The sequence below is a fragment of the Drosophila albomicans genome, chromosome 2R (genome assembly GCF_009650485.2).
Source record: "Drosophila albomicans strain 15112-1751.03 chromosome 2R, ASM965048v2, whole genome shotgun sequence".
Classification (NCBI taxonomy): domain Eukaryota; kingdom Metazoa; phylum Arthropoda; class Insecta; order Diptera; family Drosophilidae; genus Drosophila; species Drosophila albomicans.
This window is the reverse complement of record NC_047631.2, coordinates 31,348,288-31,363,208: the sequence shown is the minus strand read 5'-3', so window position 1 is coordinate 31,363,208 and position 14,921 is coordinate 31,348,288. Positions and strand designations below refer to the sequence as shown.

The 14,921-nt window shown below is 41.7% G+C and overlaps 5 protein-coding genes across 5 annotated transcripts; 3 read left to right on the top strand and 2 right to left on the bottom strand.

Moving 5' to 3' along the window:
* Positions 1-2,092: 2,092 nt before the first annotated feature.
* On the bottom strand, positions 2,093-5,546 carry LOC117576612 (micronuclear linker histone polyprotein). The gene is made up of 6 exons (XM_034261516.2): positions 5,284-5,546; positions 4,508-4,843; positions 3,885-4,000; positions 3,033-3,704; positions 2,616-2,965; positions 2,093-2,450 (listed from the first exon to the last, which is right to left on the bottom strand). Exons 2-6 carry the CDS (start codon positions 4,730-4,732, stop codon positions 2,350-2,352), a joined length of 1,464 nt encoding a protein of 487 aa, XP_034117407.1. The 5' UTR covers positions 4,733-4,843; positions 5,284-5,546; the 3' UTR covers positions 2,093-2,349.
* A 185-nt stretch (positions 5,547-5,731) lies between these two features.
* On the top strand, positions 5,732-8,548 carry LOC117576613 (adenosine 3'-phospho 5'-phosphosulfate transporter 1). Its single transcript, XM_034261517.2, has 4 exons — positions 5,732-6,351; positions 6,404-7,439; positions 7,832-7,957; positions 8,037-8,548. The coding sequence occupies exons 1-4, from the start codon at positions 6,305-6,307 to the stop codon at positions 8,205-8,207; spliced, it is 1,380 nt and encodes a 459-aa protein (XP_034117408.1). The 5' UTR covers positions 5,732-6,304; the 3' UTR covers positions 8,208-8,548.
* Positions 8,549-8,598: 50 nt separating this feature from the next.
* Positions 8,599-10,154, top strand: LOC117575245 (uncharacterized). The gene is made up of 2 exons (XM_034259377.2): positions 8,599-9,912; positions 9,969-10,154. Exons 1-2 carry the CDS (start codon positions 9,124-9,126, stop codon positions 10,107-10,109), a joined length of 930 nt encoding a protein of 309 aa, XP_034115268.1. The 5' UTR covers positions 8,599-9,123; the 3' UTR covers positions 10,110-10,154.
* Positions 10,155-11,618: 1,464 nt separating this feature from the next.
* On the bottom strand, positions 11,619-12,237 carry LOC117575680 (pupal cuticle protein Edg-91). Its single transcript, XM_034259968.2, has 2 exons — positions 12,142-12,237; positions 11,619-12,071 (listed from the first exon to the last, which is right to left on the bottom strand). The coding sequence occupies exons 1-2, from the start codon at positions 12,157-12,159 to the stop codon at positions 11,619-11,621; spliced, it is 471 nt and encodes a 156-aa protein (XP_034115859.1). The 5' UTR covers positions 12,160-12,237.
* A 1,958-nt stretch (positions 12,238-14,195) lies between these two features.
* LOC127565948 (keratin-associated protein 19-2) lies at positions 14,196-14,611 on the top strand. Its single transcript, XM_052006911.1, has 2 exons — positions 14,196-14,201; positions 14,258-14,611. The coding sequence occupies exons 1-2, from the start codon at positions 14,196-14,198 to the stop codon at positions 14,609-14,611; spliced, it is 360 nt and encodes a 119-aa protein (XP_051862871.1).
* Positions 14,612-14,921: the final 310 nt, after the last annotated feature.

Genomic DNA, 14,921 nt, shown 5'->3' with positions numbered 1-14,921 from the left:
AGAGAACTGAAAAACTAGATTCGTTAGAGAGTTTAATACATTCATAAAACTCTACTTACATTAAACTTTTTATAGTTGGCTATTTGCTGGCGAAAAGTAATTGCAGCACACGCCACAATTTGTTGCTTAATACAAACTCCGCTAAGGCGTTTATGCTGCCGTGTTTTATCGGTATTTATGCGTGCAAATTGTATTCCATTGGCGACCAGCGGTGCGTATGTGTGATATAATGTGATGCGATGTGATATGACGTCCAGTTGTTGACATTGTCACTCCTGTTGCTTTAGTGTTACTCTTGCTACCTTGTGTTTACTGAGAACACACGTGGCGAGCTAAGCTGAAGTTGCACCCCAAACGAAGAAATTGCCTTTCGGCGTAGCGAGACATTCATGCATGTAATTGATAAGAGGATCCTGGCTCCTGTTGGGAGCACAGTAATATCCCGCTGTCTTAGCATGCGTCCTTTACTCCACTAATTAGCCGCGGGCAAAAAAAAAAAAAAAAACTTCACAATTTATACGCGCAAGAGTCCCGCATAAAATATCAAGAAGATTAGAGCGAGCTGTCGTGCTCGTCCTTGATTACCTTGAACCGGCTAGCATTAGGCTCGTAATCCGCCAGCGGAAAATGGACTCGAAATTACAGCAAGGCAAAACGTAGGCCTTTTTTCACCTTTTGACTGTCAGGTTGCGCCGCTTTTATAGACACACTCAACACTCAACACACACACACTCACATACACAAACGAACAGATTAGTGAAATTGGTTCTACGTTGGCCAAGTTGTTGTTTGCTTTAAGCCACAAGCTATTACGCGTCGCTGACAAATTGAAGTCTTGATGTGATGCGGCTCAAAAGGAAGGCAGCAGTTCACTCTTCTAATCTGACAGGTGGCAAATATGCAAAGCAGAAATATAAATGTTGATTTCCAAGTATGTTGCAAATATTGATCTTAACTTGAGCAAAAAACTGATTGAATTAAAGAGCAAGGAAAGTGTAACGAAAAAAAAGAAAAGAAAGGAAGGAAAAGGTGAACACATAAATAGATTTCGTTAATTATGCAGAAACGTGTTGGGCGTCAACATTTGCTAATTGCTTATAAATTGTTGAATTGTTTAATGTTTTTAACAGCAGCTGACTGGTGGTGGGCAAAAAAGGGTTAATGACGAAACGTCCCACGAGGCCTATAAGTTGAACTAACCGAGAACGCAACGCATTGTCGAACGTAGGATGGAGAAATTCTTCATGGCAATTAACAAGCGCAACAAATGGCCATTTTGTGTTAATTAGACGGGTTTTTGGCCACCACCCGTTGGGTGACTTTGGCTACGTTTGGAATGGGATGCGTCAAGTGGGTGATTAGTGACAGAGAGGGGGCGGCCAAAAGCTAATCGCATTGAGCAGCAGCTCAAAGTTGACTGGCGAAACATGTTTCACTACTTAGCGGATGGCGGTGGCTCGTGGCAAATTTTAGCCTGCAGGCTGATTGGACGAGTGATGCAGCTTAATGAATTGCCAGCCATGAGAACCACAATGTTGTGACAAGCATTTAACTCGGCAAACTCGATTACTCCAAGGCAACACTGCGCACACAGTAGCTGAATTTAATTAAAACGATAAAGCCAATCTTCCTTTTCACACACACACAAAACACACATACACAGCGCACCTTTTCGAGCAGGTGAATCCTGGCGTAGGACAATCAATCACAGAAATTAAAAATATTCACTTAGAAGCGAGCAGACAACAAAAAAATCGAGAGTACAATGCTTAAGCATACCCTGTTATACTCTCATATAAGAATTATGTTTAACTGACACAAATAATGGCTTCGCTTGAACAGTATTACAGGGTGCAAAGCAAATGGTGCACAAGGCAGACAAAAAAATAAATACATTTATCTTCAATCGTCACAAGGGGATGGTCAGGGATTAAGTGGGTTTGTTCCTTTGTTGTTTGCTTTGTCAGACAAATAAAAACACATTCACACAAAAGTCAATTTCCGGCACTTTGCCAACACACGCACTCAGCTGTGTTGTCTGGCAACACATAAACACACACACACACACAAATATATAGTAAAAGTAACTGCGTTTAAGTTGAACAAGAAGCACACTGTATATTTCATGCCATACAATCGACAATTGTAATTATGCAAACAGCGTGATTTATCCTTAAATGTTATCGATATTTACAGAAATGCTTTGTAGCAGCATTCAACTAAAATGGAGCATTGATTCAAGTTGCCTCTGACTTACAGTCTAATTAGTAACTAACATAGATAACTTATTAACTAATAGAAATCTGCCATGCGGTGGTGTGTACTCTTTGGTGGTCGCAGTCTACTCTTCTACTTCAACAGATAGTCCATTTCAGATTTTGTGGTTGACATATACTGATCCAGCTCCTTGTCCAGATCCTCACGCTTCACTTCGCCGCGCTGCGGTTTACCTATAAATTGCGATTGGGGGAAGGAGAATAGAAAAAAAGACCGACGATTAATTGTGGTCGCTCTTTGAGGCAATTGTAATTAACATAGTTAATTCAATGTTGCTGCAATCCAAGCTGACTGGCATCCTTTGTGCGCTGGCTGTCTTGCTCTTGCAACGCTTTTACCTGCAGCTGGGCGACCACCACGATTGCGACTACGTCCACGACGACCTTGCTGATTTGCTTTGCCAGCTCCTGTCGCTTCTCCTTTCTTGTTGTTGGCGCTGTTGTTCTTGTTCTTGCCGTTGTTGTTACCATTTTTATTACCAGCCTTAGCAACCTTGCCACCTGCACGCTGTTGGCTGCGACCACGGCGACGTGCGCCTGCAGCAGCCTTTTGCCTGCCGCCATTTGCTGGCGACGCAGCAGCAGCAGCAGCATTTCCTCCCTGACGTGCCCGAGATCGTGAGCGAGAGCGCGAGCGTTGTGTGACAGCAGAACCAGCAGTGGCAGCATTAACGGCACGCACAGCAGATCTAAAAGAAGTCAATATAAAATAGGTTAATATAATGCATGATTTAATGAAGAGCTTGCTACGCTTACCTGCCACGTGCACGTCCTCTGCGTCCGCGGCCACCAGCAGTGGTTGCAGCTGCAACGGCAACTGCCTTTTGTGCTGCGTTCGAATTGCGACGCTTTCCAATGCGTCCGGCAGCAACGCCGCGCACTTGACTTGTTGTGTTGTTGTCACGACGACGATTCGCTCCACGTCGTCTGCCGGCAGCTGCTCCTGCGCCAGCTGCTGCTGCCACACCTGGACGCACGCCCAAACGTTGCTTCACCGATACTCGGCCTGCTGCACGTCCACCACCACCACCAACTCTTTGGCCTAATGCCTGCTGCTGCTGCGGACGGCGTCCGCGACTCTGCGAGCGGCCACGGCTCTGTGAGCGGGCACGACTCTGCGAGCGACCACGGCTCTGCGAACGGCCACGATTCTGATCGCGTCCGCGACTCTGAGCACGTCCGCGACTCTGATCACGACTGCGTGAAAAGGCTGGCTGCTGCTGCAGTTGCTGCTGCTGGCGGGGCAAGCCGCGGCGACGTTGTGCCACACGCTCGGCTGCGCCACCCACCGTGGGTCGACGTAATCCCAGTCGTTGGCGTAGTCCTCCTGCTCCTGCTGCTCTAGCCACCGAGCTGGCACGCCGGGATACGCTGCCGCTGCGACGTGGTCGTCCACCACCGTTGTTGGCAATCAAATCGGCGCGCATGCTATTTTATGTGATATTGAAGTTTGTAAGCAGAAGGTAGAGATGTGTTTTGGTTTTTTGGGTTCTATTTTGGGCAATTATCACTTGAGTTTAAAGCTGCTTGCTTGCTTCCGAGACAACAACAGCTTCAAATGTGTGTGTTTTGCATTTCTATATATAGATTGTATTGGGTGATGCTTACGTTGCCAGGCGAGTGCTGTTGTTTGAGCGCACGGCTCTTCCATTGGGCCCCATCCGGAGCGATTTGATGTTGCTGCCGCCGCCGATGCCACCGTTGGCAGTTGTCCGCAAGCTTCTCTGTAAGATGCATAAGGGTTTTGGTTGGTTTTTTTGTGATGGATTTGTTTGGCTTTTTGCTTTGCAGATAGCAAAACTGAAACAGTCGCTGGGCTCAAAAAAGGCGGTAACGTTTTCAGTTCAGTGTGTGTGAACAATAGAAGTCTACTACTGAAGTGGCTATCTATATATAAGGCTGAACTAGACTGCACTGGGCAGGCAGGCAGGACAAGTTCTTCTCGCTTTGCTAGCTAATCAAAAAACAGTTGAGTTCAACTGTGTTGCTTAGACTAGTGTTATAAACGCAGAATGCATTAATCCTCTGTAGCTGCTCCACGTTCAGTTGTTGTGGTCTTTGTGCTGTTCCCAGCCATGGAATACGTTTAACGTTCAACGTTGCTTGTCGTATGTTCAGTCAGTTAAACAACTGCTTTCCTTGATTTTCCCTCAATTATCCCAGACAGTTAATACTGTAGTTGTGATTGTAGTTGTTGTTTGTTTTGGTTTGTTTGTTTTTTGGACACATACGCGCTTCAGTTTGAGGGCCGTCTGAACAGTGTGCTTCCTCTTGAACTCCTGCAACAGTCGAGTGTTGGCCGCCGATGCTGTGGCATCCACAATGCGGCGACTGCGACTCTGAGAACGACTACGGCGACCACGAGACGCCGATGGCGCGGCTGGACGAGCCTGATGATCCTGGCGAGATTGCATTTGAGTAAAACGCTCGTTCAGCGAGATTCCTGTTTGCACCATTTTATATTTGTATATTTTCCTTTACGTTGTGATAACTTTTGCTTATTTATTTATTAGCTTGTTTTGCGTTCAGTGTTTCGCGTTCTTGACACCTTGAAACTTGGTTGATAACTGTAAGCAAAAGCAGAAAAGTCAGTTATTTATATATGCGAAAATATTGCAGATTTCAGGTAGCAGAAACAGGTAGAAAGTCGAAAATGTTGTAGCAGCTGCCGTCGGAAAATCTGCGCGCCATAAAATCGGCGGATTAATAAATCGAAGAGAGCCCAGCAGATGTCGTCGATGTGCCATAAAACAAATGTACGTCAATTATGTGATACATACGAAAATTATTATCTCTTTGAACAGATTTAGAAATGAGTTCATGGAGCATGTGAAAAATGAATTCTAATTATAAACTCACACACACTCGCACACAAACATACGGCAGTTGCTACAGCAACATCAACCTCACATATTGCATATCCATTTTCTCAATTGCATTTTCAATATATTATATATTTGCTAAAAATAAACACGAATATTTTCTATATTAATCTAATAAAACTTACATATTAAGCTGCTCTTATCGTCGTTGTTTCTGTATTTGTGCAAAGAAGCTGCGTTGTATTTCACAATTTTTCACTTTTGATATTCACTTGCTAGGGCTCCGGGTAGTTTAGTTTTAACACTCTCAAAGTGTTATTTCCACGCGAAGTATTCGTTTTTCACTTTTTTCAGCTTGATTTGTTAGCGATTAGAATGTGAAAATAATATTTTTCCTGACAGTTTTTCTGACAAAGAAAGCAAATTGCAAAAAAGGTACAGCTTGTAAGCAATGTGACCGCAGATTCGAAATCTAGTACATACAGTTTTACGACTACAAATATACTAAAATATACAATGTTGCATAGCAGCTTGATTGCATTTTATAAAGCTTATATAAATTTTTAAAAGTATTTCTGGCATGCTGACAAATATATAAATGTATTTTTGTTTATGGAGTTGCTAAACTAAGTTAAGTACAAATATAACAAATATCAGTCTCAATGGCCACACTTCTTGCAGGGCTGCAAAATTTGAATGCTCATTCACAATAGATGCAATCGACGCGATCTGGCACCGCTGGCAAGCAGCCACTTATCATAATAGTTGAATTTTCTACACAGCGCGAGAGTTTTAAGGTGTAATTAATAATGAAATGCGTATAATATTAGCACAGCCGCGGCACAAGTGCGGCTGTGTCATCAATCAGCTTCATCTCGTCTTTATATAAAGCAAACATCACGCAACGCTTTGTGCTATGCAGACCAAACGTAAATAAACATATGGATGAACATATGCATAGTTATTAGTTACATATAAACAAAAGTCTTCACGTATTTGTTGTTGTTGTGCTGCTTATCGTATTCAAAAAACTTGTTTGAGCGGTTATTGAACTTGTGACACTTGACTTTACCGGCTAGAAGAACGCTTGGGGCGTGATTATTTGGCAACTACATAAATTTCGAACGTGTCAGCAAATTCTTGTGGTGGCTCGAACTTGAACCCAAAGAAGAGCAAGAAACAGTCGAAAGCAGACAAAGCTGCCACATGGTCGTCTACAAGATGGGAACTCGTACACCAGAGCTAGTAATATGGTAAGTAATATGTAATATTGTTTGTATCTTTTTCTAATGTGTCTCCTTGCAGCTCCTTCATCGTTGTCAGCCTACTCGTTATTCACTTCTTTTCGGATCTGCTGCGCATTTCTCTGGGTGGTCGCTATGTGGTGGACATGACGCTGTCTCAGCTGGTGGAGTCACAGTCCAAGGATTATGCCTGGTTGCTTAAGCTACTTGTCAATTGCTTCGGCTATAGTTGCGTCTTTGTGCCAGGCTATTTGATCTACAAATATGTGCAGCGTTCAAATTATCTGGAGCGTGGCAACAAAACGCTACTGCACACCGCTGTCAACATGTGCATCACAGGGAACTCCGGCTACGACCCCCTGGAACTCACTCCAAACGAGCGAGAACGCACGCAAATTAAACGCACAAGTTCCCAGGAGGCTGTGCAGCTATTTTGGTGCTTTGGCGGCCTCATGGTCTCCTACCTGACGTGGGGTGTGTTGCAGGAGAAAATTATGACGCAGCATTACTACAACTTCAACGGAGAAAGTGCCAAATTCAAGGATTCACAGTTTCTGGTCTTTGCCAACCGACTGCTCGCCTTCTTTGTGGCCCTCATCTATATGCAATGGCAACCAGTTCCGGGAAGACACCGGGCGCCACTCTACAAGTATTCCTTTGCCTCGTTCTCAAACATTATGAGCGCCTGGTTCCAATACGAGGCTCTGAAGTTTGTAAACTTTCCCACACAAGTGTTGGCCAAGTCCTGCAAGATTATTCCCGTCATGTTGATGGGCAAAATCATGTCGAAAGCCAAATACGAATCGTATGAGTATTTCACAGCTTTGCTCATTTCCCTGGGCATGATTTTCTTCATGAGTGGCTCGTCGGATAACAGCAAAGCGAGTGGAGTGACCACATTGACGGGCATCTTTCTGCTATCCATGTACATGGTCTTCGACAGCTTCACGGCCAACTGGCAGGGCGGATTGTTCAAGAGCTACGGCATGAGTTCGCTGCAAATGATGTGCGGCGTCAATCTGTTCTCATCGATCTTCACGGGCGCCTCACTCTCCATGCAGGGCGGCTTCATGGATTCGCTCGCATTTGCCACAGAGGTGAGTCAACAGAGAATCCATTAATTATCTTTCCTTCATTGCTTCATTCCTTTAGAATTGTGTATACTTCTGTCTAAATTTTTTTCCAATTACAAACCTTAATTAACAACTATCTTATCTTAATGTATCTAATGCTAACATTACTCTGCACTGCACTTGCTTTAACGTTGCATTTACACACCTTTAATTTATGTCCATTCCTGCCTATCTTTCTTCAAAGTCTATTTAGACAGTTGCATCATTTCGCAATCGGGGAATCTACTTATCTATTTATGCACATAGTTTATTCGTTTATTTGACATGTGCTAATTTACTTTGTCGGGGATTTTCTATAGTTCAGTCATCCAGCCAATTGTTTGCTTTTGTTTACAAATATTTGGTTTTACTTGTAGCATCCAAAGTTCGTGTTCGACATGGTTGTTCTATCCATCTGTTCGGCGGTTGGCCAATTGTTTATCTACCACACAATTGATGTGTTTGGCCCAGTTGTGTTTACCATCATCATGACGCTGCGACAGGTGAGTGGCCCGCACTTTGAATGCCATGAATTTGATATACAACTCACTCTCTCACACTCTTTCTTTGTTTTATTTACAGGCCGCTGCCATAATGCTTTCCTGTTTCATCTATCAACACAGCATTACGTTGCTGGGCATCTTTGGTGTGCTCATCGTATTCGTGGCCATCTTTCTGCGCGTGTATTGCAATCAACGCTTGAGGGCGAAACGCAAACGTGCCGAGGCCAGCAAGCCTAAGATCGCGGTTTAGTTGTAACTCTTGCTCAAGACAGAGACTCTTATGACGCACACAGTCTTTTAAGCTTTCAATCAATCCAAACTATATACACACATATATTCGTGTAGTTAGGTAGCTCTTACTGTTAGTTAGTCTGATGTCTTGTCACCTATATTTCTCAATTGTACAGACTTGTTTTGTAGTTCTAAGTCTTAAATGTAAGTTGCGAGGCTTGAAAAGTGTTTTTTTGTACGTGTGCTTAAAGTAAACTACTATAGTATGTACTATATATTTATTAATTGTAATACATATCAGCAGCAGGCAGTTTTACACTTGCACAGCAGATATGAATAAATCGAAATTGTAAACATTAAGCTAGACAAGAGTAGCGTTTAGCTTTGCCAGCTGATTCAGCCATGTGACATTGACCCACTTGACTTGGTGTTATTAATTTTTTGGCTACAAGCGAAAGCAGCATCAAGTTAGAGCTCCCTACGCCTGGCTGCTCAACTCAGTTTTGTGGCATCATTTGACACAGGTCAATGCACAAGCGTCGCTCGCTTGTAACATGTTTTTTCTTTCTTTCTTTAATTCACTGTGTCATGTGGGCGCAATCATCATGATGATGATGATGACGCTGTGGCTGTGCGTGGGCGGCTTCTATTAGCATATTTATCGCAGACTCGTACAATGCGAATACGAATGCGACTGCGGAAAAATGCGAGCCAATTAAAAACAAAATGAGCATTGTGCAATCGCCTGCTGCTGCCTTCTAAGGGAAAAACAGCAAATTTGCCATGTTGTTAGCAATTTTCGTTGGTTTCATTTTTTGCGCAGAGGTGATAAATTGGGGCGTGCTCCAAGCTGGCAACATAGTCCATTGCCAACGCGCCGCAGCGTCGCAAGTGCCACAGAGTGACGAAGTCCCACAAAATTATCCTCGGTAACGATGCAGTTCGTCTGGCTGCTGTTGATCGGCACACTCGGTTATTGTGTCGCCGCGTCGCGTGTCTACAACGATTACAATTCCTATTACAATCGACGTCTGGCAGCCATCGCCAACTACAACAACAACTACAACTCGCAGAGCAGTCGCTTGAGTCGACAAAGCAGCAACATCAGCAGCAAATCGGACAAGGAGAATGCCAAGTTTGCGGGTGCGCAGAATCAGGAACTGGATGATCTCAACAGCGATGAGGGCGACACCAAGACGCTGCTGCTCAAGAAGAAGCTAAAGAAACTCTATCGACCTTATGCAGCAGCTGGAGCTTATGGCTATGGCAGACCTTGTATTCCCTTTGGCCGCGATGCCAGCGGCGCTCAGAAGGATGCCGTTGAGCAGGGACGATTTCTTTTCGACCTGAATGTGTACAACGTGTATGGCGGTGCAGGCGGCTGTCGTGGCTATGGTGGCTATGGTGGAGGATTAGGTGGCTTAGGTGGTTTAGGTGGCGGTCTTCTCTCTGATCCAGTTGCTCCTGTTCCCGTTCCCGTACCTGTGCGTCCCTATGCGCCATTTGCCACCTGGCTGTCGCTCTTTGCCCCGGGCATATTGCAGAACAGCCTAGCCACCACTGTGCCACTCGCTGATCCGCTGCCCTTGCGACCAGCTGCCGCTTCAGTTGCCAACGATCCACAGAGCGATCCTGCCGTTGATCCCAACTACAATCCAACTCCAGTTGCTGTCCCAGTGCGTCGTCCTGTGCCCAATCGAGTGTACTACGATTCAGCAGGCGCTGTAAGTGAACTGAAGTAATTAGTTATCGATCTTTGCTAATTTGTCTTCCTTTCCAGCCACCAGTGACGCCAGCTCAGCTTGTGGGAGGCGTGGCCACGACAGTCAATGGCATCATTCAACAGCTCACGGGTCAAGTGCAGCCGGTCTATCAGACAGGCGCCTATAATGTCAGGAATTATCGCAGCAGCTATGGATAAGGATATCAACGAGATTAGCTAAAATCAAACGACTCTTATTTAAGTTTAAGTATAAAATAAACTTTATTGTTTTTTAAATGTTTCTTGGCTTTAAATATTCCAAGTCCATAAATCCATCTTAAGAATATTAAACAGAAGTGGGAAATCATGACACTTCTTAAATTTATTGCACGGAAATATAATCTGAGCTCATTCTCTTTCACATGATTACAGCAAAATGTGTAAATATTGGAGTGCTATTTGCATTTAAAAGATTTGCTGAATATTATTTTAAGTTGAGTTGAACAGAGCATAAATTTTAACTGAGGATTCCCCTAAAATTGAACTGCCAATATTTTTATTTACTAAATAATAACTAACAAAAATTATCATAATTTCAAAGTCAGTACGGAACAATTGAATATTTTGCCACACATCTGCAAGTATTTGAAGAATTCTAAAAATGTTTGTACAAAGTGGATAAAAAAAACAATTTTAAAAGCATAGACGCCAGATGAGAAAACATTTGAATATTATTTATTAAAATAATATTACAATTATGGTAAATCCATTTCAAATCAAATCGAATCCATCCAAATGAAGTTCACCTTTTGAGTATTTTAGATTTCCTTAAAAATAAATAAGACTATTCCTATCACATAACAAATCATTTTGGGTGATAAAATACAATCTTAATAATTCAAAATTTGGCTCGAAACAATCAAATATTTTTGTACACATATTTTGCCACTATTTCGATATAAATAATCATATTAGTTGAGAAATCATTGGAATGTTAAAATAAAATAAAAATTCTAGAAAATTCTGCACGAATATCATTCAATATTATTTCACAGCGGCAACTTTTTCGATTTACAGCCTAAAATACTTGTTGAATATTTCATATACATTTAATAATAAATTATTGAGAGTATTTACATTAAATAAAAAAGGAATTGGGTATTAAAATACAATCTTAATAATTCAAATTTTGGCTCGAAATAATTAAATGTATTTCTACACATCTTTCAATAGCAATAATTAATGACATCCCCAAACAAATTGTTCGCAACTCGCAAAAATAATGTATTCATTTTTTGTGTTTGAAATAAGTATTCAAAATGAAATAGTTGGGATTCCCCATTATACTGAGCACATGCATAAATTACATTTATGCTGCTTTATTATCTCCGCCGCCAATTGCGATGAATAATAGTCGTAGAATATTCCTGGTCTTTGCTCGAGATCTTACTCATGCACGTACTTAAATAAATCTCTCATCTCTGCCACATTAAATTTATGCACGTCGCGTTCTGCGCATTAAAGTGAAGAAGGCGACGCCAACAACAACAGCAACAACAACAACATCGACTAGAGGAACAACAATAACAAGGACAACACGGTGCACAATTACAAGAGGAAAAACCGGATTTCAGGGGAACTTTTGGCGTTCATCATTTTTGTTTATTTTTCAGTACAAATAACAAGAGATAACTAAGCATTAAGTAAAGATCACACACACACTGAGGCTTATTTGCCAAAGAAGCCACCGCCACCGCCATAGCCGCCATTGTAATAGTTGTTGGAGTACTGCGACTGCGATTGACTGTACTGACCACCATAGGAGCCACCGAAGTTGTTGTAGCCACCGCCGGGATAGAAACCGCCGCCATAGCCGCCACCTGGATAACCTCCATAGCCACCGCCGTAGCCTCCGCCATAGCCTCCTCCTGGATAGTAACCACCGCCAAAGCCAGGTCGGCCATAGCCTCCATAGCCACCGCCTGGATAGTAGCCACCACCGAAGCCACCTCCATGACCACCTCCAAATCCACTATAGAGACCGGCATTCAAGCCAATGCCAGCGCTGAGTCCAACACCTCCGCCTAAGCCACCGCCAAGCAATCCAAATGTGCGTCCCTGGGCTTTGCCCGGTGCAGGTGCAGCGACTCCATAGCCAGCTACTGCGAGCAGCACCAACAACTGCAAGAAAAGAAACCACAAACGATGAGCAACTGCATCAAGTTGAAAGAAGGCAACCAACTGAACGTACACAACAAAAGCGCGCCATACGAATAATTATATATTTAAGTGTGGATACTGGATGGTGGTTGTGTTGCGCACCGATTCGATAACGAAACTAAATTGCAATTGTGAAGTGCTTGGCATTTATATAGCCCGCTGAATTCGTGCATAGTTCCCCCCCAAAATAAGAAGAAGCTGAAAAGTACGCGCCACGCATTGCCAAGTAATTCTACGCAAATTGCAGAACAAACAGCAACAGCGAATCTGAAACTGAATCTGAGAGCAGAACCAGTTAGTGACGAAATCATGGAATACCCCTTCTTCAATGACCAGCTGACAATGGGCCTCAGAATGCGTTAATTTTCGTCGATTGTCAAAATAAACATATGTACATATAGTCTACGATACAAGTCTACAAAATCTGTTGAGGGTTAAGGCAATTGCCGTATTATCGTACCGCAGATTGCTGCTTGTCGTCGTCGTCGTCGTTGTGGAAGATCAAGATCACACACAGCTGAAAAAAAACCCAATAAAAATAATCACTTGAGTGATCATAAGACAGAATTTCCCAGCTAGCCGATGCTTGCATACTCTTGCATTAACTCATTAACCCAGTAACCAGTTTTGAAGGTATTTTTTTGAGCTCCGCTTCTTAGTTTCTTTATTCTGTGTTTAAGGACTTTGAAGCTAGTTTCAAGATGAGTAATGCTCATTTTAACTGCGAGGCTATAAATCATTCCTTAGTCTTTTCTTTGTATACATTTTGTTAAAAGAACCATAATTTATCTTTCGCTTATTCTTTCATTTATATATACATAGTACATGAATTTTATAATAGTCAAATTAGAGATAATTTAAACATGTAGTTAATTCTCATTTCTTTTCTTAATATAGTAAATAATTACTTTTAGTATTTCCAGGAATTTTTTACTTTTTCTTTAAAGGTACTTATGTTTTGTATTCTTATTTATATACATTTTTGTTTAAATTATTAATTACTCTTTAAAAGTTTTGTCTTACTTCTCCTATTATATATATTATAAAAAATATAAATTTGATATTATTATTTTTATATAATTTTATTTCAAATGTAATTTACTGTATTGTCTAACTTCTATTATTTTTCAAAATATTTGGCTTAATAAATAAAAAAAATTTGTATTTCCATTCTTTTCAAAAAAAAACATTGTTTTACCTTTTACCACAGCTTAGCAACTTTACAGCTAGAGTATTCGGCTATAAGCGACATTAAAATACCAAAGCACTAAAACAAAAGACTTAGGCAACGAACTCGCAAGAGAACGTGCAGCGAAGCATTAGGCGTGGAGCTGCCGGAACCCTCAGCGACTGCGACTCCGATTGCGATCAGCATTCAGTTGGCTCATTAGCACTTGCTAACGATTTGATTTGTTTAATCTGCAAGTACTCAGTACTAACTATAACATTACACCCCGAGCCCCCTTTCAATCTATTTACTCTTTGTGTTTATTCTGTATGAATAATGTTATGCCTTCACTTTCGTTGAACGCAGTTTATTCACCTCTGTGTTGATTGCTTTGCTGACGTCAGCTGGAGTTGCCAAAAAGCCACCCACATCAGCATGAGGAAGTCACTTGTTTGGGGGCATGTCAGCTTTACTTAGTCAAATGTTAGACAAAGTTTTGATGACTTTGTTACTTGCGATGATGATGGATTTGTATTACGCCTTCCGCAACATTTGCAAACTGATTGGATTTCATGCTTTAGTGGTAATTCATATTTTGCAAGTCAGCACAATACATATTTTATTTTAATATGAAAAGAACTAAACTAAATTGCCTACAAGGTTTACATATGATGTTTTAGAATTATTTTAGTTGCTGTCACTTTGGAAAATCCCAGCAAAGTTCATTCTTAATATTTCTATTGTGCTTATTGTTTTTGCTATTATTTTCAACTGTCTTCAAGTTCGTACAATAATTTAGTTTAGTTAATTATATGCCATTAATAAGTAATTACTTTGGATTTGGCTTCCGTTTAAATTGGCTTTAATAAATGGCAAATTTGCGAGTCAATTGTCACTACAGTTTTGATTCTTCAACTATGCAGGTGCGTCTTCCAAGTTCTATCAGCTACAACTTGATTAAACCTTTTCTTATTCACAGTTTTATTTCGCTTGCTTTATACTGAGCTGCCTCGCTGTGGCTTGCTTGAGTGCGCCTCAGTTCCCAGGCTCAGGATATGGCTTTGCGCCTTTTGGAGGATATGGAGGAGGCAACTACGCCTCGTCTGGAGCGAGTGCAAGTGCTGCAGCGAGCAGTAGCAGTGGCAACTATGGCTATGGCTTTGGCAATCCAGGATATGGATATGGATGGCCAGGTGCAGGATATGGCGGAGGATTTGGAGGAGGCTACGAAGCGGGTTATCAGCAGCAGTCGAATCAATTTCAATACAATAATTATGGCAATTATGGAGCTGGAGGCGGCTTTAGAAATCCATACTTTGGCTATGGCAAATGAGCCAGCTTACAAATGTAGATGTAGATATGTGTGTTGTGTTGTTAACTGCTGGAAATTTCTGTTTTTTTAGTTAAACGATTTCTATTTGTTGGTCTTTTGACGTTTTGGAGGTCAATAAAACGTAAATACCCAAAATTGGTGATGATGATTCACGTGCTTTATTGCCTGCAATTTTTAGTATTCAAAAATTAGTTGAATTAGGCAATTTATCATCTTTACTTATATATTTCAATTGTGATCTCTCTATGGAAATTCTCGAACACTTCTTCGACAATAGGAAATCAAAAATTTACTTCCGAGCGAAATGCCT